At 47.2% G+C, this 25,594-nt stretch overlaps 1 protein-coding gene across 2 annotated transcripts in view; it reads right to left on the reverse strand.

The window, feature by feature from the left end:
* CLSTN2 (calsyntenin 2) overlaps window positions 1-25,594 on the reverse strand; it is a 662,061-nt gene that overhangs the window by 38,607 nt on the left and 597,860 nt on the right. For both annotated transcript variants that reach the window (XM_066244545.1, XM_066244544.1), the window contains exon 9: window positions 7,316-7,478. In XM_066244545.1, the coding sequence (XP_066100642.1) occupies window positions 7,316-7,478 (163 nt within the window). The remainder of the gene's footprint in view (window positions 1-7,315; window positions 7,479-25,594) is intronic.

Raw genomic sequence — 25,594 nt, forward strand, 5'->3', positions numbered from 1 at the left:
ACCCCCGATTCAGGAATCCTCTGGTCTTCCTTCCTTGGCTATGAAACATCATCTGGCTTTACATGACCTAGGAGCAGAGGCGGTATCACTGAATAATTAAGGGTAAGGGCTCTGGTGGAACAGACCTGGGTGCATATACAGGCTCTCTGTGACCTTTACCAAGGTCTTTATTGCCTCCAAGTCTCAGTTTTCTGATCAGCAAAATGGGGACTGCAATCCTCCCCAGGCCAGAAGAGTGTTAAAGGCAAAGGTGCTATGAGGTCAGCATGGAGCAGAGGCTCTGAAGAGGGGGCTCGATCAAGTGGTGTCAAGAACCAGGACTCCTAGGTAGAACTTCACCATGCAAGTTTCTCTCTCTTTCTGGTGGCCTTTTCCTTTTTTTCTCCCTCTGGTGTGACACATCAGATACTGGCTTTGCTCAAAGACCTAGGTCAAATTTTCTAATTAATATAACCTTCAGAATGAGATACAAAGTTAGACTTAGAATCCAGTTCTACTGTGTTTCCAGGCACGAGTCACTGAATGTTAAAGCTGATTTCACCGGTGTTCCCTTTAAACCAATACATGCTCATGTCAAATTAACTCCAGGGCCTAGAACAACCTTTCCTTGACTTTTTTTTTTTAAGTGCAGATAATGCTAAGAGACACCTGTTCATCATTCCTCTGTGTAAGATCATGAACCACACACACTTTTGTCAAAAAAAAAAAGAGCCTGGAAAATGGAATGTAATGAAATCAACATCAATTATTGACCTTCTTTCTCTAGGTCGGTGAGTAGGGGGAAAGGCGGGAGAGGAGAATCTGTGACAGCAGACAGTCCTCGCCTCCTGCAAACTCATGACCCATAGGGGACGGACACCTGGGTGAGTGACCCCCGCGAGATGTTTCCCAAAGAGTGCTCCAGGAACACTGTTTCACAGAGAGGGAGTTCACCAGTAAAACAAGATTAAGGAATTTAGCTTAAGTAACGCCAAACAGACTGCTTTGTTGGGTTTTGGGGGGCTTTTCATAAGCTAACAAGCATCGGGACTCTGAAACGTGCCGGTGTGGGGATGGCGTATGCGGCTTCCCAAACCCGACCTTGGCCTCCGTGTGGAAGGGCTGTCCGGGGGCATGGGGGTGTCCTCAAGCCCTCCCTGGGAAATGCTACCTGAACGTAAGGCAGACGGTGCTGGCAGTACGTGCCTCTTTCTTCCAGAGCACCCCAGGGATGCAGAATAATTTAAACACAGACTTTATTAAGAGAATTTGTACTAAATTAGTGCAAGCTGATTAAATAAAGGCATGTACTTCACGTGTCTGCGCTCATTTTAGTGTCTGGCAGAAAACGTAGACCGGATCTCAGGGCCGCACGGGGCTCCGACTCCCCTCTAGCTGAGGATCACATGCTATTGATTATTACAACTCTCCGGGTTAGTTCTGCCTTTTTACCCCTTTTTTTTTTACCATTCCTATTCTTTGCCATGGCTACCTACAAAAGCCACAATGGGGGGAGGGGTTCTGCACCTGTCCCTTAACAGGCCTAATACATAGAACCATCCCCTTTTCTACCGCCTGCTGCTTTCTTTGTGAAGTGGGGAGTGGGAAGCAGTAAGGCCAGGGGTAGACAGCCTTCCTTGTCTGAGACCACAGTGCTACCACGGTCGGAATAGGCAAAGCTGGACGCTCTAGGAAGGCCAAGGTCCAGAATGCTGGAGGACAGTCCCCAGTAGAGGAGGGGGTGAGGTAGTGGCAAGGGATAGAGCGTGAGTAGGGACACCTGTGGTGAGATCTACCAAGAATAGATGAGGTTCAGGCAGAGAGCAGGGTAGTGGCTTCCTGCGGGAATGCCATGTGGCATCATTTTGTGCAGAGTACTCTTGCCCAAATGCCATATACAATGGATGAAACAGGGCTGCGCCAGGCAGCCAGGCGTAGTGTTGGCAGAGGTGCTACCGGCCGACATTTGCCTGACCCGGGGCTCCCCAAGGCCCTGGTCGGGCACAATCAGCAGCCTTCCTGACTCACTGCCACAGACAGCTGGGTTAGAGTACCTGGGTGACTGGACCCCGTTCACAGGTCCAGGCGGAGGCAGATGGGAGTGTGCACTTTTTATTTATTATTTATTGATGAGTAGAACTTGATTTTTTGTTGTTAGAAATGAATGAATAGGAGATCTAAGGAAAAGAATGAATTAATTAGTCTTTCAGCTGATCTTCTTTCATGGCATGACCCAGAAAGAGACAAGGAACCTGGTTTCCTGTCTGAGTCAACACAGACCGAGTGTGGCCACAAGAGAGGGTCTGAGTCTGTCCTGAGAACACGGTGACACCAAGCACAGAAGTGACGGCAAGGTGGCGTGCGCTGGCCACAAAGAAAGGAACACTCTTTTGTGACATGAGTCCATCCCAACTGTAATTTTCCTACAATTAAAGTACGCTACAAGCTCTAGGCCATACTGGTGACATTTCTTAAGTGTAAATGAACTTTCTGGGTTTTTGTTTTTTTTTTTTAATTACTGGAAAAAAATGCCAATGAAAACGAAGTTCCGCTGATTACTTTGGCTTTCACATCCACGGCAAGGACACAGCAGGCTAACTGGGGCTGCAGAGCGCTGCCGCAACAGTGCCGGGCCGGTTCCCGGGACCACCCAACGAGCAGCTGCTCTCAAAGCATTTCCGTCCCCATCGCGAAAGCCCGGTGGGACATTTCACAAATGGGAGCTGGATCCCTGGCCAACCTCAAAAGCACCTGAAAAACTCCTCACAATTGCAGGCCCAATTAGAGGTCCACACAGAGGGCTTAGAGGATGGATTTAAGTGGACTTTGGAAGGTTTAGGACCATGCTGAGATAAGGGCTACATTGTGGGCCATTAGCTTCATAGCTCCATGTCCTATTGAAAGAGCTTCTGATGTGTCCTTCCAAGACAAAATGTGGCTCCAAGGAGGATGTACGTATTCACAGGAATCCACACTCCTTAACAAGGCAGGATGACGTCCTATGGTCTGGCCTCAACTGTGTTTTCCCAGCCTCCTCTTCACTCATCTGGCCCACGTGCATTGCAGGGATAAGGCACCCTGAGCATGCTGCTCAAGCGTCCCTGCCATGGCACATGGTGGTGCCTTCCTCATCTCTCTAGTGAACTCCTGTCCATCCCATAAAGCCCAATTTTAAAGATTCAAAGGATTTGCTCTTATGCTGAAGATTTATTTATTTTTATTTTTTTGTATTTTTCTGAAGCTGGAAACAGGAGGCAATCAGACAGACTCCCGCACACGCCCGATCAGGATCCACCTGGCACGCCCACCAGGGGGCGATGTTCTGCCCATCTGGGACTTTGCTGCAACCAGAACCATTCTAGCGCCTGAGGCAGAGGCCATAGAGCCATCCTCAGCGCCTGGGCCAACCTTGCTCCAATGGAGCCTTGGCTGCAGGAGGGGAAGAGAGAGACAGAGAGGAAGGAGAGGGGGAGGGGTGGAGAAGCAGATGGGCGCTTCTCCTGTGTGCCCTGGCGGGAATCGAACCCAGGACTCCTGCACGCCAGGCTGACGCTCCACCACTGAGCCAACCAGCCAGGGCCATGCTGAAGATTTTTAATGGATTTTCATTCCTCTCAAGGAAGATACCCAAATCTTCTCAAAGGCCCCAAATATGCACGATTAGCTTCTTGCCAACCCCACAAGCCCTGTCTTCCAACACTTGTCTTCTGACTGCTCTTGAGCCTCAGTGGCCTTCTTTCTGATCTATAGATGGAGCTGAGAAGGCAGGTCTGTGTGTGAAGCTTAGTCCCAGGGAAGGAGAGAAAAGTCAGGGCATGCAAGGGGCCATGGGGAGGCCGAATGCACAGAAGCCAGAAAGTACCAAGGTCTTCGAAGTGTCTGCTCTGTTGGGTTTAAGCACAAGGACCAGAGAGTGGATGGAGGGGAGGCCACAGATGTCCTCAAATTGACACCCTCATTTGACTCAAACATGCCAAGCACACTCCATGTGCCCAGAACCTAACTCGCAACAACACTGTAAAGTGTCACTCTAATTTTATGGATAAGAAAATAGAAGCTCAGGGAAGTTAGGAATTCAGCTGGGTCCACACAGCTGATTAGTGGCAAGGCTGGGGTTTAGATTTGACTCAGACTCAAAATATTCTGTTTCCAAAGCCTAAAATCTTTTTTATTTTCTTTTGTTTTATTTTGTGGAGGGTCACTTAAGGGAGTAAATAGCAGGGGATTACCAAGGGGCATGCAGAGTTCCTGTGGCTTCTCAATTCCAGGGCTGTCAGATGTGTCACAAGGTAAAGGGTTTATAGCGTTTGTATCATACACATCAGCTTCTGTATTTTCCTAAACGTGTCATTACATCAACAGAATGATCAACTAGCAATACGGGCACTGAGCCACAGTGAAAGAAGGACATGCTTTGAAGGCATGGGGTCAGGCTCATTTCACTGGGTGACTTTGGGTAAACTACTTCACCTCTCTGAGTCTCAGTTTCATCTACAAGCTGGGACTCAGAGCACTTTCTGACATGACTGTAAATCTCCCATGGGTGGGAAGAGTCTCCTTGCAACACTGGCTCTTAAAGCACCCACCAGGAAATGACAGGAGGCACTTCCACTCACATTGAATTGCCCAAAGCAAGTCACATGTCCACACCTAACTCCAACAAAGAGTGCTCCTAGCATCCATCTGGGAAGAGGACTCGAATAGTCAGTGAATACCCTACTAGTCATTCTTTCTCCCAGATTCTAGTAAAATAAGCATATACTTCGGCTTAATGTTTGAAAAACACTTTTGCAAAACAACTTTTAAATAAATGGTAATCAGATATAATATCAGAGCTGCTATTAATGAAGTGACAATTCTATCTTCAGATGTGGTGTAGGATATTAGAGAATGGATTCCAGGTCCATAGACAACACTCCCCCCAGGGTAGGGGCCTCCCCGGCATCTACTCAGAGGATTTCAGAATTGCTACTGACCAAAGACTGCTGTATTTCTAAAATTCTTCTTCTTTCTTAGTGGAAGTGTGTTTTAGTTATTCTGTCTCATAGTGTTGCATAGTGTGTGTGTGCAGAGGGTGATGGTTATGGTGTTGGAAAATAATTCTTTATACTAGGGTATATCCAGATCAAGTGAGGCCGCATCTGTGCCAGGTATAGGGACTCCTAGGCATCTCACCGAGATGAAGAAAGCACCAGGAGTCACTCAGAAAGCCCAGACACTGGGCTGGGAGCCAGAAACAGCGGGGCCTTTTGGATTGTCTCATTTAGGAAAGAGTGATTGTATTTTATATATTTTTAATGTTGGAAGGACAGTCAATCGAATATCTGTTGACTAGGTGGACAGTCTGTGGTGTTCATCAGGGTTGTTCACAAAATATTGCCAGTTTTTCTTTCAGTCACATTATAGATTTTACTTCCCTGTCCTTAGATGTGGCTATATGACTAGCTTTGGCCAAAAAAACTGTGAGTAAAAATGACTGGTGTCCTTGTAGGTGAAAACTGTAAGAGCCAGCGCACCATCCGTCACGCTTTCTTATTCCTCTTCCGCAGTACCCAGCCATGAGGCTGCGCGGGCTCCCGGCACGCGGACAAGACTGAAGGCAGAGAGGAGCCCCCAGTGACTTGTAGTGAATGTGAAGCAAGAATTATTTTAGGTAGCTGAGAATCGGGCTTGCTAGTCACTGCAGTACAACTTAGCCTAATTTTGAGTCAAAGAAATCATATTAACTCTTTATGAAATCATTTTTTATTTTGGAGAGACTGTTCCCCTGCCAATGAGCATGAAACCAGGTAGCAGTGGTCATAACTGGCCACGCAGAATGAGGGTAGGCTTCCAGTGCAGGCTGGGGTGACAGGAATCCAGGTGTGGCCTTGGAGGGGCTCTGAGGGAAGTCGTGGTAAGGTTTATGGTGACGACATGGGTGTGACCCTCTTATATTGCGGGAAGTATCCAAGCTATGTTCCCAAATATCCACAGGTGGCTGTGGTGTTGGTCGGGCACCGACTACCCCAGGGGCCTTTGCTGTCACACAGCTGTGGTCAGGGGCTGCCGGTTCCTGTGAAGCCTCTGAGTCACATCTGGCTGTACTAATTCATGTTATGGACTCTTTCCAGATGGCACAGTCTCTCCTTCTTGATATCCTGGGGAATTCTGCCATTCTGATGGAACTGTCACCAAGTCCTACTGAAACGTTTAATGAACTTCTTGTAATCATGGGACACGTGTCAGACATCAAGCTTGTGGGACCTCAGCTCACAGGCACATTTCCTTCTCTTGTCTCACGCATGCTTCTTTTCTTCTCGGGTCTTGTATTCTCTCCTGGGGCCACACTGCGTGTGCTCCTTCCATATTCTTATGTGCGGAAGTGTCCAGAATGCTCTTTGTCCCGGAGAGGCCTCTGTCTTCTCTAGTTCACCCTCTGGTTGGCCAGTCTGCTGAAGACATATTCTTACGCCAGAGCCCGCCCTTCTCTTCAGTCTGCCATGCTGAGTGGTCAGAGTCACAGATCTTAGTAACTTCCACAGAGTCCATCATCATGAGGTTGGCTTATCTCAAAGTCCTAACCCGCTGGTTTGGAAGTGTTTCCCTTCCCCTCTACTCTCTTATTTATACTTCAAAGCACCACAGCCTTTAAGGGAGCAAAAACAGAGCACAATGGGTTTGAGTGACAGACAGCAAGGTTACATGCCTGCTCCTTGGAGAGCTGGTTTTCCTGATTCTAAACAGGAGATTAAGCTGGGTTTGTGTATTGAAAGAAAAGAAGTGAGGAGGGAGGAGGGAGCAGAGAGCTTTGAGTGGACGGCAACAAGGAGCCTCAGCCCTTAAAGCAGGGAAGGGGCTTAAAGTGGCCCCCATAGGCAATCCACCACCCACAGCCCTGTGTATCGGCGAGTCCCCAGGACCCAGGACCCAGGGCCAGGGCTTGAACGATTGGTGTGGGGATAAAGGAATATCTCTGGCTCCTGACCAACGTGGCACTTCACAGAGCCAACTGGCCATTTTGATACAGGACTCTATACTCAACCTTTTCTTATTCACAGCCCCAGTTCAAAACTGGATATGCTTCTGGAACAATAAAAGGCATTAGCAACTCAGAGGCAACGATGAAAGTGCTCATGTTGATCTAAAATCAAAATCTGAATTCAAGCCAAGTGTTTTATTATCAGACAAGCTTAGTGTCTCCATGAGTCATTATTTTTATAAGCCTTGTTTTATTAGTAAGTGATAGTAAACTTTCTTGGAGTATTCCAACACCATTTGCATTGCTCCTTTCTCTATTAGTACCTTTCATGAACTGCACACGACGGGCCAGGGAGAAGGCTTGAGTTAGGGTTACCTTGCCAACAGGCACCGACTGTAAGCTGCATGGCTATGTGAGATGGATGAATGGGCCAATCGTTGGTCACCAGGTATGGTTCATATGTTGCTCCGTCCATGTACAAGGTAACCACAGGAAACTCCACATTGATGACATAGTAATGCCACTCTTTGTCACAAATCTAATGAAAAGAAAGAGAAACAACAGTTAAAATTGAATAAGCCATGAAACATCAAACAGGCTTTTATTCTAATTATGAAAGGGGAAAAAGGCATTTTGAGGTCATTTTTATTGCAAAGAACTCAATGAACATAGTAATTGGTATACACTGAGGTTATGGAAGCTCCCATCAAACAGGACGGGATAAACCATGGGACAGAGGAATGTCCGGAAATCCAACCCTCAGACAAACATTTGACTGTGTGGTAGACCATGCTGGTCACAAAACTACCAGCTATATGGGCTGGCAAGCTCTTGATGGACAGGTGGGGGTGTCAGCCTAAATTTGCTTTGTATAAAATTTTTCTTAGTTCTTTTGTAGAGGAAAAGTTAAATTGTAACTATTTTTCTAAGTTTGGGGATCAATGGAACTATAAAAAAATATGCTAGGTCAAAAGTAAAAATGAAGATGAAGACAGGGAAGGAAATGAGGAAGGAAAAAAAAAGAAGAAAATGAAAGGAAAGAATTAGGATTTGAAAAAGAATAAGAGAAGCCTGACCAGGTGGTGGTACAGTGGACAGAGCATCGGACTGGGATGAGGAGGACCCAGGTTCGAGACCCCAAGGTCGCCAGCTTGAGCGCAGGCTCATCTGGTTTGAGCAAAACTCACCAGCTTGGACCCAAGGTCGCTGGCTCAAGCAAGGGGTTACTCAGTCTACTGTAGCCCCCTGGTCAAGGCACATATGAGAATGCAATCAATGAACAACTAAAGTGTCGCAACAAAAAACTGATGATTGATGCTTCTCATCTCTCTCTGTTCCTGTCTGTCTGTCCCTATCTATCCCTCTCTCTGACTCTCTCTCTCTGTCTCTGTAAAATAAAGAAAAGTAGAAAAAAGAAAAAGAATAAGAGAAAAGGCAATGGGTGTGGGAAGAGGAAGAGGGTGAGATGCCGGAGGACAGAAGCCCTCAGTCTGTCTCTGCATCAGGCGTGCCTGAGGACTGTGGTCATCTCAGGCTCTGCTCGACTCAAGCAAAATCAGCTCTGAGAGAGAGTCTTTCTGAGAGGACTCAGCCTTGTCCTGCCTCGGAGTGCTTGGGGAGGCAGAGCAGAACCACAGATAGGGCCTCGTGCCTGGACCTGTGACAGAACACTCTTCTACACGCGTCCCCTTATGACCTTTTGTACCTGAGACGTGTGGTCTTAGATCTGGGAACCAAAACGTAACCCTAATAGATAGGTAGGGACATTGGAAGCTGAGAGGGAGTTACCATTCCTGACCTCAGAGGACTGAACCCCCACAGTATGTTCCAAAGCAGAAATCAAGGCTGGGATGTCTTGGGAAGGGAGATAAGAAGCTTGAAAGAAAGAAAAGCTGAAAAGGATGCTCCCCTCCCTCCAATCCCCTGAGTGCCTTGGGAGTCACGTTAGACTGGCTCTCCTCCACACTCACTCTCCCTGTAATCCCCCTGCACCCCATGGAGTCTACCTCGGAAATGTCTCTCATCTGTACCCTCTTGTCTCCACGGCCCCTGCCATCTGTGGCAGCAGAGACAGATGCATTCTGCATGAAGGTGACCCCAAGGTGAATGCATCAAAGCCCTCCCTACATCCCACGATGGATTAAATGCGCTGTTTCTCATGAATAGATAACACCAACAGTGATGCTAAATGATCTTTTCCCTTTCATTTTGCAATAAGAATTTTTTCCTTAATGTTCTTTTTATATTGTCCTGTCTCATGTCTCAGAAAATTGCTCCTTTTTTTGAAGCTCATTAACCTGGTAAAGCCTGCTGAATATTTTAGGGGCCCCTGGAAGATAAGCAGAAGGGGTCCAGGCAGAGGTCTCTAAAACCTCTTGCTACTCCACTGAGTGTATACAGCCCAGTGCCTGTCACACCTCACCAGAGGCCCCGCCCAACTTGCACTCCCCTCTTCCTGACACTGGGACTAGATGCTGGGCGGGTGCCCAGCTCACAGGCTGGGCTGTGTGACGGGGTGGGCCTGACCCAGGAGTGCAGAAGTGGCACAAAGGAAGACCTGGAGACAGAGAGTCAAGGGCGGATGGAAGACTGAGGAACAAGGAAGGTAGTTGAATGAGGAAGCATCCAATCCAAGGAGGTCCAGTGTACCTTGGACCTAAGGTGTGCAATCAGTAGCCAGGTTTGCAATCACATCCTGTGGAAAATGTCTGAGGCATCAAGAACCTCTGGTCAGCCTCAGAGTACAGAGGGACCCTGACCCCACCCCACGCCCACTGAAATGGAGGCCATGCATGAGAGTCAACCAGGCAGTCCTGGGGGTCTCCCCCATCCTGGCCACCATCACCGCCCTCACAGCGGCCACTCATGGAGCATGACGGCCATGTCAATCCACGTGACAGTGCCTCTCCAGCACTCCTAGTCTGCTGGAGCAGGTGGAGGATGACCCCTTCACTCGCTTTCTCGCATAAAACTTACAACATCTTTGTAGGACAGTGCAAAAAATTCCAAGGAAGATGTAAAATAATTACAGAGCTCAACAGGAGCAGTGACCCCTCTCCATATTACAATCTTTCCTAGGCATTCTCCCCTCCTTCCCCACCAGCTCTTCTGAAGTGGGAACAGCAGTCCCAGCCCCTGTGTTGGCCTGAATAAAAGCAGTGCACCTTGTACCCCAAACCTCATTTTCATGGATTTCTCATTTCATCAGCATATCCAAGACTCCCAGCAGCCTCAACATGTGTGCCTTTCCAACCTTGCTGGAAAACGGACCTTTTCTATAATATTTACAGCATTCCTGTAAACATCCTGTGAAACAACAGCTGGGAAAGGTATATCAGTGGTTCTCAACCTTTCTAATGCCGTGACCCCGTAATACAGTTCCTCATGTTGCGGTGACCCCAAACCAAAAAATAATTTTGGTGGCTACTTCGTAACTGTAATTTTGCTACAGTTATGATTCGGGATATAAATACCTGATATGCATTATGTATTTTCCGATGGCTTTAGGTGACCCCACTGGGGTCGCGACCCACAGGTTGAGAACTGCTGGTCTATATGGTTGACACTGTCGATATATTTGAAAGCTTTCTGGTTTCACTTAACATCAGCAGTAAAATGCCTTCACCAACTTCATTTTAGATGGCTGTATAATATGGATATACTGTAATATACTTAAATATTCTCTGATTATCAGGTATTCAAAGGTACCTGCAATTGTAAATGATGCTGGAATGAATTTCTTTGTGCATAAATAGTGGTCTGCATTTCTGATTATATCCACGGGAAAAATTCCTGGAAGTGGAATTACAGGGTCAAAGGTTGGGGTATTTTGAAGGCTCTTGGCGTATATTGTCATTTTTTCCCCCCTACAATGGGTTGTGCCAATTTCCACTCCTGCCCGTAGAGCTTGGGAGTGCTTCTGCATTGTACCTTTACCACAAGAAGCATTATAAAAATATAAAATCCTGGCAATTTGGAAGAGGATACATTTTATCTCATTTTAATGTGGGTCACAAAAGATGGCAAGATATATTGTATCCAAGGTCAAAAGGGAAGGGGCTTCTGGGAATAGGGCAGTGGGAGCTAAGACTCAGAGGTGTGAATGATTGGAAACTTCTCCAGTTAGCTTCTAATTGCGCATCCAAACAAACTTTTAGCTCAGACTAGGCTTTTGCCTGCAGACTTCTGGTGGCAAGGAATCTATGAAGGCAGCTAAGGAAATGCCTAATTAGGGTTTCATAAATGTGGATCTATGATCAAGAGGAAGCCCGCATTGACCTCTGTGAGACTGCAGGGACAAACTGTAGTTGAAAAATGATTAAGCCAGGAGGAAGCAAAAATAAATGTGTCAATGCACAGCTCAATCAGGAAGGGAGGGGATTAGGCAAAGCGGCCTTGCCTGGGTGGAGAGAAGAATTTTAATTTCTAATTGTGAATCACCAGAGAATGTAGCCATACACATGTCCAATTGCCATCCTCTGATGCCCAAACCCTCAGCTGGACCACAGACACCCTGATCTGTGAAAACCTGCAGGTGCCTTCCTGAGGTGCACGGCTACAGCTGCTACTTAGCTGGTGAGTGAGCCAGAGGACAGACACGCAGGGACAGATGTTGAGGAATTGCAGTAGTGACCATGTCAAAGGAGATCTGAGCTGGGAGTAGGCTGATACTCCAGGGTGAGTCAGGAGCCAGGGTAACCACCCTAGTGAAGGGAGGAGAAGCCCGGGTGGTTGATGGGTTGGCCCAAATGTCCTTTAAATGATACATTGGAAGTTCTGAGTTGGTTTTCCCAGTAAACCAGGTACTTTTTTTTTTTTTTGTATTTTTCTGAAGCTGGAAACGGGGAGAGACAGTCAGACAGACTCCCACATGCGCCCAACCGGGATCCACCTGGCACGCCCACCAGGGGCAATGCTCTGCCCCCCAGGGGGCGATGCTCTGCCCCTCCGGGGCATCGCTCTGCCGGGACCAGAGCCACTCTAGTGCCTGGGGCAGAGGCCAAGGAGCCATCCCCAGCGCCCGGGCCATCTTTGCTCCAATGGAGCCTTGGCTGCGGGAGGGGAAGAGAGAGACAGAGAGGAAGGAGGGGGGGGTGGAGAAGCAAATGGGCGCTTCTCCTATGTGCCCTGGCCAGGAATCGAACCCGGGTCCCCGCACGCCAGACCGACGCTCTACCACTGAGCAAACCGGCCATGGCCAAACCGGGTACTTTTGAATGCAGCTATTCAAGGTGAGATGCATTTATCTCCCAGCTACTGTATGCTAGGGCGTGTGCGAGGGGCTCCATGCAATGTGGTGCTCCTCAGACATGTGCTTTGCCTTTAAGAGCTTCAGTCTAATGTTACCCAGAACACAAAAGACTCACATGTAATGGGAACCGAGGTAAGAGTTTCGGACTAGGCGTACAGCACTGTGTGATCCCAGCGAGGGGAGAGATGACTTCTGGCTGGGCGGAGGTGTTCCTCAGGATGGATATGGGAGAACGGTTAAGATTTCATAAGAAATCGACAGCAAGGAAAATATTCAAGGTAAATGGAGCAGACACTGCTTATTCCTTTAAGCATTCATCTCTCTTTCTCATTGCCAAAAAAAGAGTACTAGGTTTGGGGCATGTGCAGATTCGCTCACTCACTCACTTCTGCAGACATTGACTGAAGGTGTATCCTGCTGTGTGAAGGAAAGGAAGCCCTTGCCTCTACAGCGCATCCAGTTCACTCACGGAACTGACAAAACCCTTCTTATTACTCAGGCCTACGCGACTTTGCGAGGAGCCAGGTCAACCCCGTGGAGGAGGTGGCGTCTCCTCGTGCAGGGAGGAGGCTAGGGGCAGAGACACAGAGCCTGGAGGGAGCGGCCGGTGTGGGAGAGGGGAGGGAGGAGTGGGAGGTGACCATGAGGACAGAGGTGGAAGTGAGGGCAGAGACACAGAGCCTGGAGGGGGCAGAGACACAGAGCCTGGAGGGAGCAGGCCGGTGTGGGAGAGGGGAGGGAGGAGTGGGAGGTGACCATGAGGACAGAGGTGGAAGTGAGGGCAGAGACACAGAGCCTGGAGGGAGCAGGCCGGTGTGGGAGAGGGGAGGGAGGAGTGGGAGGTGACCATGAGGACAGAGGTGGAAGTGAGGGCAGAGACACAGAGCCTGGAGGGAGCGGGCAGGTGTGGGAGAGGGGAGGGAGGAGTGGGAGGTGACTGCGAGGACAGAGGTGGAAGTGAGGACAGAGACACAGAGCCTGGAGGGGGCAGAGACACAGAGCCTGGAGGGAGCAGGCCGGTGTGGGAGAGGGGAGGGGGGAGTGGGAGGTGACCACGAGGACAGAGGTGGAAGTGAGGGCAGAGACACAGAGCCTGGAGGGAGCGGGCAGGTGTGGGAGAGGGGAGGGAGGAGTGGGAGGTGACTGCGAGGACAGAGGTGGAAGTGAGGACAGAGACACAGAGCCTGGAGGGGGCAGAGACACAGAGCCTGGAGGGAGCAGGCCGGTGTGGGAGAGGGGAGGGGGGAGTGGGAGGTGACCGTGAGGACAGAGGTGGAAGTGAGGCCCCCGGAGGAGGCTTCTCGTTCTGCAGGCCACAGAAAGCTGGGCAGCTCTGGCAGGAGGGGGAGGAGGTCTGCGCGGGAGGGGGAGAAGGTCGTCACAATAACAGTTAATCTCGGAACGCGTTTCTCCACCTTGAAATAGTTTTTCAGATTCCTTACACTACTTCATCCTTGCTGCAACCTTATAAAGCAGGAGGGCCCGTTTTGTCTTAGGCACCTTTAGAAAACAAAGGGAAGGGAATGACATGGTTCCTAATCTCAAGGCGTTTATAGGGAGCAGATTTAACACACACGCCCTGGGTGTCTTTCCATTTCACATACAGCCAGTGGCTGGGCCTCACATACTCATGCCAGAGGCGGATCCTCGGCACGGCTGGCCTCGGAGGGACGAACTGGCATGTCAGGTTGTCCCCGAGTGGCCCCAGGTGATGTTCTGCAGGCACTTCAAACTCACTGGGTCCAAAACTGAGCTGAACCTCTGTGTCCCACACTCACCTGCTCCCTGTCCTGTGCCCCCCCTCAGCAAACGCCTCCTCACCCAGTCTGTCTGTCGTCCCAGCCAGGACACAGGGCATTGCTCCCGACCTCCCAACTCTCTCTCCTTCTAGCCAATGTACTGCAACATTCTGGCGATGTTTCTCTTGTCCGTTCTCACCTCTCCCCCCTCACTTCTACTCGGAACTTAGAACATATACCAGAGAGGGGTAAGGGTGAGAAAGTGAGCCTGACACAGGCCACTGAAAGGTGGAAAACACTGGATCCGGGAGAGGGGCCCACATACAGCAGGGGATGGTGGGAAAGCTTTGGTACGAGTGTGGGTCGGATGGAGCAAGCAGCCTGCTCAGGACCAGTTGCCACGGGGTGGAGGCAGCGACAGAATGGCACAGACAGGGCGGGCAGTAAAGGGGGAGCCAGAGGGACCCATGCAGCCCAAGCCGGTGGGTGATGGACTCAGTGCCACACCTGCTTTAGCAATTTCTGGGGAATCACATTCTGGACTTTGGGAAACTAATTGAATCTTCCTAATTCTTGGCCCCTTCACCTGTAAAGTGAGGCTATTAATTATCTCTATTCCGTAGGGTGATTGTGTCAGTCAAGGTAAAATAAACCATACACAACACTTAGCACATACTTTCAGCCTGAACAGATATGGAAACATATCTTTCCTTTTCTGAAGACATTGAGATGCTGGATAAAACATAACAACAATAAAATAAAATAAAACAAAACTAAGAGAACTCTTTAGATATAAAAAACAAACAAAAGTAAAAAACCTAAGCTGCTGTGCCTGACCAGGCAGTGGCGCAGTGGATAGAGCATCGGGCTGGGATGCCGAGGACCCAGGTTTGAGACCCCGAGGTCGCCAGCTTGAACACAGGCTCATCTGGTTTGAGCAAAAGCTTGGACCTGAGATCTCTGGCTCGAGCAAGGGGTTACTCGGTCTGCTGAAGGCCCGCGGTCAAGGCACATGTGAGAAAGCAATCAATGAACAACTAAGGTGTCACAATGAGAAACTGATAATTGATGCTTCTCATCTCTCTCCATTCCTGTCTGTCTGTCCCTCTCTCTCTCTGTCTCTGAAACAAACAAACAAACAAACAAACAAAAACGTAAGCTGCATCTGAGAGTTGAAACAGTGGCTGCTTGAGAGACGGTGGCTCATCCTACTCAGTGGTGATTTCAAAGCCCATGAGAATGACGACTGGAGACTCGGGTCCTCCGTGCAAGGAAAGCCTGAACACAGGGCACAGCCGCTGCCACTGAGCTAGGAATGCGGGAAGGAAGCCAGCCAAGCAGTCTAGAACACGGATCCGTGTACTGGGTCCAACGGCACCAGCCCACATGTGTGGAAATCCAGAATACAGGAATACCTTAAAAACGTGTCTGTGTAGTCGTTAGGTAGGAATCCTGGCAAAAATATACTCAAAAGCTCTCCCTAGACATGTCCCCACAACAGGCCTGAGCAGATCAATTCCTGTTGGAGATAAGCTTTACAAACATGTCCGAAACAAAGAGGAAACGACTCATTGCATGTGTGAGAGCAAACAGACAAAACAAACGATCCAACTCATATTCCAGGCACCACAGAAAATGGAGTAGTTCGAAAGAGAAGAGGGGAAGGCAGGTCTGAAACGGAATGAAATAAAAATTCCAGAAATAAAAGACAGAAATAGATGGATAGGTTAAACATAGACTGGAAAGCTGAAATCAGAACTGAGGAATTGGGAGATAGATTATATCATATTATAGCAAAATGAACAACTGGATAAAGCAGTTAAGGGTATAGATTCTATGGCTGGCAGAGGAAGACATTCCAGCAAACATCCTGTCAATGTGGGTGGTACAGAGAGGTGGGTTGGGCGTCTGAGACCTTGTATGCCCACGAAGGATTGTGGGACTGCATGTTAGTGCCTTGCGTGCTAGAAAGCCATTCTTTACTTCAACAGCCTTATCGCGTGTGAGATTCAGATGACAGTGGACACATAGAGGTATGTAAGCCCCTGTCCCACAGGATTTACTTGAAGGATAGGCCAAAACTGAATTTTGTTCCTGAAAGGCAGAAACCGCAGGACAAACCGAAAACACAAGGCTAGTATATTCCAAAAAGAAATTTTATTTTAAAAATTCCTGGGCCCTGGTCTGTTGGCTAAGTGGTAGAGTGTCGGCCCGGCGTGTGGAAGTCCTGGGTTCAATTCCCACCTAGGGCACACAGGAGAAGCACTCATCTGCTTCTTCATTATTCCCCTCCCCTTTCTCTCTAGCTCTCTCTTCCTATACCACAATCAAGGTTCCAAAGTTGGCCCGGGCACTGAGGGTGGCTCCATGGCCTCCGCCTCAGGCACTAGAATGGCTTCGGCCACAATGGAGCAACGTCTCAGATGGGCAGATCGCCCCCTAGTGGGCATGCCAGGTGGATCCCAGTCTGGAGCATGCAGGAGTCTGTCTCTCTGCCTCCCTACCTCTCACTTCAGAAAAAAAGCCTGGATGCAAGCATACAAGTGGGTTGAGACCAGCAGCAAAAAGGGTATCAGCCCTGAGTTGCAGGAGTGAGTGGTAGATATAGGGGTTGTTACAAGCATTTGCTGGCATGGGCTGTGTGCACCTGGGTAAACTCAGATTAGCACATTAAGGTTTTTGTGGCTTTGCTTACTGATTAAAGGAGGGGAATTCTGCTGCATAGACACAAGTTCTTTGATGTAGCACAGGCTTGATGTCCTTGGTAAACTGTGAAGATAGCCCAGAGGTCAGTCTCCAGGAACAGCTGGGGGCTGAGTCTGTGGCTAGGCTTTCACAAACAACTATTGTGATTTAAACTCCCCTAATGGTCAGGTTCTTCCCCAATGCAAGCTTTCCCAGACATTTTTGCAAAGGTAAACTTTCTGCTTCTTTTCAAAGTGAAGGCCAGGCAGCTTTTAGGGGAGAGAATAGCAAGAAAATTAAGTACAACCTTAGAGTGGAAGATAAAAATGTTCGTTTTTTAGCCCAGGGAAGAAGTTGGGTGAAGGGAGTTTGAATTTTACAGGGGCTAATTTAACCCTAACAGTTTCTGGAAGTAGAGAGCTATTGGAGGATTGAGACCATGCAAATCAGGTTCTCAGAGCAAACTTGCAAGACCTTCTGGCCTCCAGCCATTGTTTTGGATCATTAGAAAGATGAGGTTTTGGTTAGTGCCAAGATAAACTTTATGCCAAAGCTAAGATGCCACTTTTATTTGCACATTTATTTAAGATCTTCCCATGAGGTGGCCTGCACTTCCAAACTGGTGGGGAGAAGTACATTGTTACTTTCAGTGGAAGGTGATTATGACATCTCAGATAGTACCCACCGTGCCGTCTGTCAAAAAGTAGCTGCTGACTCTGGGCAGCAGAGCACAGGGAGGAGGAAACGTGAACGGTAGCCTGTGTCAAAGAGATCACCCCCATCTGCAACGTGGTTGAGCAATATTTGGGCAAATCCCCAAAACAGTCTTGGGAAGCTATCCTTGAAATCTGTGCAATTTGTGCAAGAATTACTAGCACCCAGGATTTAAACCCATCCATGGGGACTGAGAACACACCTCTATTATATGCACTGAGGATATGCCTGGAACCTGGCACCACGCTATGATTTTTGCCTATGAAATCAGCTTCCTGGGCCAGCTGGTTTATTCTTTCCCACTACTGCCTTTAAACTGAGTCAACCAGCTCTCTCTTCTCCACCCTTTGATGACACCCTGGGAAGATTCCTCAACTTCCAGCTTTTACCGATGGTTTCATTTTCATGTATTAAAAAATGCACTTTGAGTAGTCTCTCATTCAAGTCAAAGCTTCCCTTGCTCAGGCGAGGGCTGATCTGAAAATTCTACAAAGCCGATGCAGGTAGGCTGATGGTGATAAAAACAGGAGTTAGAAGTTGGGGCAGCCTGACCAGGCAGTGGCGCAGTGGATAGAGTGTCAGACTGGGATGCAGAGAACCCAGGTTCGACACCCCGAGATCGCCAGCTTGAGCGCGGGCTCATCTGGTTTGAGCAAAAGCTCATCAGCTTGGACCCAAGGTCGCTGGCTCCAGCAAGGGGTTACTCAGTCTGCTGAAGGCCCGCGGTCAAGGCACCTATGAGAAAGCAATCAATGAACACTAAGGTGTCGCAACACGTAATGAAAAACTAATGATTGATGCTTCTCATCTCTCTATTCCTGTCTGTCTGTCCCTGTCTATCCCTCTCTCTGACTCACTCTCTGTCTCTGTAAAAAAAAAAAAAAAAAAAAAAAAAAAGAAGTTGGGGCATAAAATCTTCTCTCAGGGAAGTGGAAATTGTGTTCTGTCCCCCTTGGAAGTAAGGTAGAAGAACAGGCTGTCCAGGAGAGACGAGACCCCTCACTACTATCACTTGGGAAAGTGTTCTCATCAGACCCTCTCAGGATTCTTTCCCAACTGGAGTTTTGTCCAACATTTCCTGCAGATGTACCATGAACAAAGGTGGATAGGGCCACAACGTTTGGGAAAGCTCATCTATCAGAGTTACACAGGTTTCTCTTAGCTGGACTCCTTGGACTAGCATTCTCAGAGTGTGGTTCCTGAACCAGGAACACCAGCATCACCTGCTATTACACAGATTGAATGATTGCAACCCCTTGTCCCCTACAAATTCATATATTGAAGCCTCAGCCCCCAGTATGATGGTATTTGGAGATGAGGCCTTTAGGAAATAATTAGGTTTAGATAAAGTCATGAGGGTGAAGGCCCATGATATGGGATCAGTGCCCTTATAAGAAGAAGAAGACAAACTAGTTTTCCCTCTCTCTCTCCCTCTCTCCTCTCTCTCTCTCTCTCTCTTTCTCTCTCTCTCTCTCTCTCTCTCTCCCTCTCTCTCTCTCTCTTTCTCTCTCTCTCTCTCTCTCTCTCTCTCTCTCTCTCTCTCTCATGAAAAGCAGCCTCTGTCAGCCAGGAAGAGAGCTCTCACCAGGAACTGAGTCAGCCGGCACCTTGATCTTAAACCACCCGGCCTCCAGAACTGTGGGAAAATAAACGTCTGTTGTTTAAACCACCCAGTCTCTAATATTTTGTTAGAGCAGCCTGAGCTGATTAAGACACTTAGGAATTTAGAAATGCAAATTCTCAAGTTCTACTTCAGACTCTCTGAATCAGCGACTATGGAGGAGGGCCCAGGAGCCTTCTGTCCAACAGGGCCTCCAGATGGTTCTGAAAGGCTAAGTTTGAGAACCTCTGCCCCTTGAGGTGAGGTTGAGGTGGCTAAAGTCCCACCTGTCGGTGCTACCCCCTCCTACAAAAGTCTGTGAGCTTCTCAGGGCGCAGTGTAAGGAATATGATAGCCAACTCAGTAATCAGCTCTCACAGACTGAACGGCTGACTGGCCGAGTTAATGAATGATTCCAGTGAGAGCCAGCAACACCGGAAACGGGTCCTCTACGAAAGGGGGGGGGATGAGGGTTCAGCATGGAAAACTGCAGCATGGCCCTGGAGGTAAGGTCGTATCTGTGCTAAGTGCCTGGAGTTCTGGCAACCTCACCAGGCTGGCAGTCCAAGAGGAAGGGTGGAAAAGGCCCACCAGACATGGAGGGTTCTGGATAAGGGATGAGAACCTCATAGGGTGAAGATCATCAGATAGGGGTGAGGCCTGATGAGACCCTGGCTAGGGAAGGGCACTGGCCTCTGGCTTCAATGTCCATCCCGGGGTATTGGCACCTCCTTCCATTCCCACAAAGAGGCAGTGGTTGTGAAATGAATCTGCTCAGAGGACATTTCAGCTCTGCTTTCTTCGCTGGACTAGGACCTGGGGCCAGTTTCTTAAACTGGCTGAGTGCCAGTCTCTTCATGTTCAGACTGGTTAGAACACCTATGTTGCCAGGAGATTTATTTATCCAATGGATATTTACTGATAGCAATTATAGGTCAGGAATTATTGTAGGTATTGAGTATGAAGAGTGAGCCAAAAGTAGATGCAGCTCCTTCCCTAAGGGAATAGACAGAAAATAAAAAAAGCTCACATAAATAAATGTAACATCGTATCTGAAAGAAATACTGTGAAGGAGAGGTACACACGAACCCATAATTGGGAGGTGACCGGCTTCTGGAGGTCAGGAAGTGATGGAGAATGAGAGGAGGCAGGAGAATGGGCCGATGGGGTAAGAACGCTCAGGGCGGAGGAACCACGCAGCCAACGGCCTGATCGCTAGAACACAGAAGGCTGGGGAGAGCTTGTGATCTGGGAGACCTAAGGGATCTGGTGGGTCTGAGAGGACCTGACAGAGCAGATGCTGGGGAAGTGTCGGCCTCTGCTCTTCTCCCAGCCCTGCTGCTCCTTGTATAGTCCCAGGTGCACCCCTAACTCCCTGTCCCTAGATTAGACTGGGCTCTGTGCTGCCCCAAATCTGTGGGGATCCCCACAAAGTGCTCACCTCTCAGCTTGACCCTAGAGAGGCGCTATAGTTCAACACAGAGACTCTGGGGCCAGGTGTCCCGGGTTCAAATTTTCATTTGTCTACTTCCTGGCTATGTGATCATATCCCCTTTCTGAGCTTCAGTTCCTTCCTCTACAAAATGGAAATGATAACAGTAACCACCTCATGGGGTTGTGAGGATTAACTGAGCTAGCACATGTACAACACTTAGGATAGTGCCTGACATGGTGGAGAGCTCAAAAAATATAGGCATTAGTAATGGTATATTGCCTACCTCATATCACCCTGAATTATTTACATTGCTCTTGGCATAAGCTTTCTGTCCTCCCCCATTCAGCCCAGGGCATGCCCAACCAGCTTGTGCTGTGCCTCTCCCCACCACATGATCTGGGCTACTTCTACGCCAGCCTGCACCATCTGCTACCATCCCACTTTCCTAAGTCCCTCACAGCACTCACAAATACATTTCCTAATAATCATGTTTAAAAAAATTTTTATTTTTTTTATTTTTTACAGAGACAGAGAGTGAGTCAGAGAGAGGGATAGACAGGGACAGACAGACAGGAATGAAGAGAGATGAGAAGCATCAATCATTAGTTTTTCATTGCGCATTGCAACACCTTAGTTGTTCATTGATTGCTTTCTCATATGTGCCTTGACTGCAGGCCTTCAGCAGACTGAGTAACCCCTTGCTGGAGCCAGCGACCTTGGGTTCAAGCTAGTGGGCTTCTTGCTCAAACCAGATGAGCCCGCGCTCAAGCTGGTGACCTCAGGGCCCCGAACCTGGGTACTCTGCATCCCAGTCCGATGCTCTATCTACTGCGTCACCACCTGGTCAGGCTAAAAAAAATTTTTTAAGTGATATTAACTTACTAATAATATACAGTGTGTCCGTAAATTCATGGTTCACTTTTGACCGGTCACAGGAAAGCAACAAAAGACAATAGAAATGAGAAATCTGCACCAAATGAAAGAAAAACCCTCCCAGTTTCTGTAGGATGATGTGGCAGCATGTGCGCATGTGCAGATGATGACGTAACACCGTGTATACAGCAGAGCAGCTCATGGCCATGCCAGTGGAGATGTGGACGGTACAGAGGAAAGTTCAGTGTGTTCTGTGGCTCGCTAAACTCGAATCCGTAACCAAAGTGCAACGTGAATATTGGCGCGTTTATAATGAAGCGCCACCACATAGGAATAACATGACTCGGTGGGATAAGCATTTGAAGGAAACTGGCAGTTTGGTGGAGAAACCCCGTTCTGGTAGGCCATCAGTCAGTGATGAGTCTGTAGAGGCTATACGGGATAGCTACCTAGGAGCCCTAAAAAATCTGTGCGTGAGCCCACTTCGAACTGCACTAAATAGGTATGAAACTGGGAGAGTTTTCCTTTTATTTGGTGCAGATTTCACATTTCTATTGTCTTTTGTTGCTTTCCTGTGACCAGTCAAAAGTGCACCATGACTTTACGGACACACTGTACTTTATTTAATCCAATATATCTATTCATCATTTTGACCTGTACAGGCAACCTCGGAGATAACAATGGTTCAGTTGCAGACCACCGCAATAAAGTGAATATTGCAATAAAGAAAGTCACATAAAGCCCTGGCTGGATAGATTGGTGGATTAGAGCACTGTCCCAAAGCACAGAGGTTGCCAGTTCAATCCCTGGTCAGGGCACATACAGGTGCAGTTTGATGTTCCTGTCTCTCTCTTTCTCCACCTTCCTCTCTCTAATATCAATAAAATAAATATATATTTTTAAAAAGTCACAAATTTTTGGTTTCTCAGGACACATAAATGTTATGTTTATACTATACTATAGCCTTAAGTGTACAGTAGCATTATGTCTAAACAATGTACATGTCTTATGAAAAAATATTTTATTGCTAAAAAACAGTAACCATCATCTGAGCCTTCACGGGTCATAATTTTGTTTTTGCCTTAATGTTGAACCCTGCTGACGGATCATGATGGTCACTGAAGAATGGGGTTGCTATGGCAATTTCTTAAAGTAAAATGACGAGGAAGTGTGCTGTATTGATTGACTCTTCCTTTCACAAACGATTTCCCCATAGCATGTGACGCTGTTTGATAGCATTTTATCTACAGTAGAGCTTCTTTCAAAATTGGAGTCAATCTTCTCAAACCCTGCTGGTGCTTTATCAACTAAGTCTATATAATATTCTAAATCCTTTCTTGTCATTTCAGCAATCTTCACAGCATTTTCATCAGGAGTGGATCCCATTGCAATCTTATCCATAAGAAGCAACTCCTTAACCATTAAAATTTGATCATGAGATTGCAGCAATTCAGTTGCATCTTCAGGCTCCCCTTCTAATTCTGGTTCTCTTGCTATTTCCACCACATCTGCTGAAGTCTTCAACCTCCAAAAATCATCTGTAATAGTTGGAATCAACTTCTTCCAAAATTCTGTTAATGTTGATATTTTAACCTCTTCTTATGAACACATTTTTTTTTAAGTGAGAGAGAGGAAGGGAGATGAGAAACATCAACTCATAGTTGCATCATTTTAGTTGTTCATTGATTGTTTCTCATATGCGTTTTGACAGGGGAGCTGCAGCTTAGCCAGTTACCCCATTCTCAAGCCAGTGACTTGTGCTCAAGCTGGCAAGCCTGCACTCAAGCCAGCAACCTCAAGGTTTCGAACCTGGGACCTCAGTGTCCCTGTCAACACTCTACCCACTATACCACCATCAGACAGGCACAAATGTTCTTAATGGCATTTAGAATAGTGATTTCTTTCCAGAAGGCTCTCAATGTACTTTGCCCAGATCTACCAAAGGAATCACTATCTATGGCAGCTATTGCCTTCAAAATGTAGTTTTAAATAATACAACTTGAAAATAAAAATTGTTCCTTGATTTATGGGCTGCAGAATAGACATTGTGTTATCAGGTATGAGAACATTAATCTGACTATATATCTCCATCAGAGCTCTTGGGTGACAAGGTACATTGTCAATAAGCAGTAATATTTTGAATGGAATCTCTTTTTTCTGAGCAGTAAGTCTCAACAGTGGGCATAAAATATCCAGTAAACCATGTTGTAAACTGATGTGCTGTCATCCAGGCCTTGGTTTCCATGCATAGAGCACAGGTGGAGTAAATTTAGCATAATTCCTAAGGGTCCTAAGATTTTCAGAGTGCTAACTGAGCATTGGCTGCAACTTAAAGTCACCAGTTGCATTAGCCCCTGACAAGAGAATGAGCCTGTTCTTTGAAGCTTTGAAGCCAGGCATCGATTTCACCTCTCTAAGTATGAAAATTCTAGATGGCACCTTCTTCCAATATAAGGATTTTTTCATCTACATTGGAAATCTATTTAGTGTAGCTACTTGCATTAATTACCTTGGCTAGATCACTTGGATAGTTTGCTGCAGCTTCTATATCAGCACTCACTGCTTCACCTTATACTCTGATGTTATGGATGTGGCTTCTTTCCTGAAACCAACCTATGTGAGCTTCAAGTTTTTATTCTTCAGCTTCTTCACCTCTTTCAGCCTTCATAGAAATGAAGAAAGTGTAGCTTAAGGGAGTGTTGTGGCTAGTTTGATCTTCTTTCCAGACCACTAAAAACTTTCTCCGTATCAGCAATAAGACTGTTATACTTTCTTATCATTAGTGTGTTCCCTGGAGTAGTACTTTTCATTCCCTTCAATAACTTCTCCTTTGCATTCACAACTTGGCTCACTGATGATGCAAGAGGCCCAGCTTTTGGTGTATCTTGGCTTTTTACATGCTTTCCTCACAAAGCTTATCATTTCTAGCTTCTGATTTAAGTGAGAGATGTGCAACTCTTCCTTTCACTTGAACACGTAGAGGCCACTGTAGGATTATCAGTTGGCCTAATTTAAATACTGTTGTGTTTCAGGATATAGGGAGGCCAAGAAGAGAGAGAGAGAGATGGAGGAATGGCTGGTCAGTGGGGCAGTCAGAACACATACAGCATTTATCAATTAAGTTTGCCATTCTATATAAGCATGGTTTATGGCCTCCAAAACAATTATAATAGCAACATCAAAGATCGCTAATGCAGATTATCATAAAAATATAATAATAAAAAATTTTTTGAAATACTTTATTGTGAGAATTGCCAAAATGTGACACAGAACATGAAGTGAGCAAGTGCAGTTGGAAAAATGGATAGATTTGCTTGATGCAGGGTTGCCACAAATGTTCAATTTGTAAAAAACACAATATCTGAGAAGCGCGATAAAGAGAAGCACAACAAAATTAGGTACACCTGTAATCAATATTAAACATCATTAAGATAATTTACTGTGTTTTTTTTACTAAGTCTTCGCAATCCGTTGTGTATGATGTTACACTCAGTGCATCTCAGTTCAGACTCGCCTTCTTTCAAGTGCGTGAGAGACACTCATGGCTAGTGACTATCCCTTTGGTCAGGCCAGTCCTTGACTCTGGGATCATGAGGGCAAAGACCACTTCTGTATCCTCAGGTATGCGGCAGGATCTTGATGAACTTTGACTGCACGAATGAAGAGCAGCCATGCTCTGCCAAGCCCCTGTCTGCTCTCCCGGAGGACACTTTCTCTATTACCGGGTACACAGCCTTTCAGCCACAATGGGGATCAAATCCTGGGTACCAAGTGTCAAATGACCTTTCTGAAGAGCAGGTAAGGCGAGTGCTGACCCAGAGGCCCAAGCAGCAGCATACAGAGGAACATGTGAACAAAGAGAGATGGGACAGCGAAGATTATTTTTTTTTTTAGAAAATTAATTTTAATAGAAAGATAGACACACAGACCAATGGAACAGAACTGGGAGCTCAGAAATAAAACCGCATTCATATGGACACATCATCTTCGACAAAGGAGCCAAAAACACACAATGGAGAAAAGAAAGCCTCTTTAATAAATGGTGCTGAGAACATTGGAAAGCCACATGCAAAAGAATGAAACTTGACTACAGTTTGTCCCCCTGCACAAAAATCAATTCAAAATGGTCCAGTGAAGATTTATGTTGGGCCTTTATCCTGGGGAGACTCCATGCCTTTAGGCAAAGAGAGGGAGCCCTGAGCAGGATGAGGGAGGCATCCTCAGTTTCCTAGGGACGGGGCAGGGGAAGCAAGAGTCGGCAGGAGGAATCAAAGGAAGGACTACTTTGGTGCAGAAATGTTTCTTCCCATGCTTGACTTCTCCTCCTGTTCCTTATTAGGCAGATAAATAGCAGTGA

Source organism: Saccopteryx bilineata, chromosome 10, assembly GCF_036850765.1.
Source record: "Saccopteryx bilineata isolate mSacBil1 chromosome 10, mSacBil1_pri_phased_curated, whole genome shotgun sequence".
NCBI lineage: Eukaryota > Metazoa > Chordata > Mammalia > Chiroptera > Emballonuridae > Saccopteryx > Saccopteryx bilineata.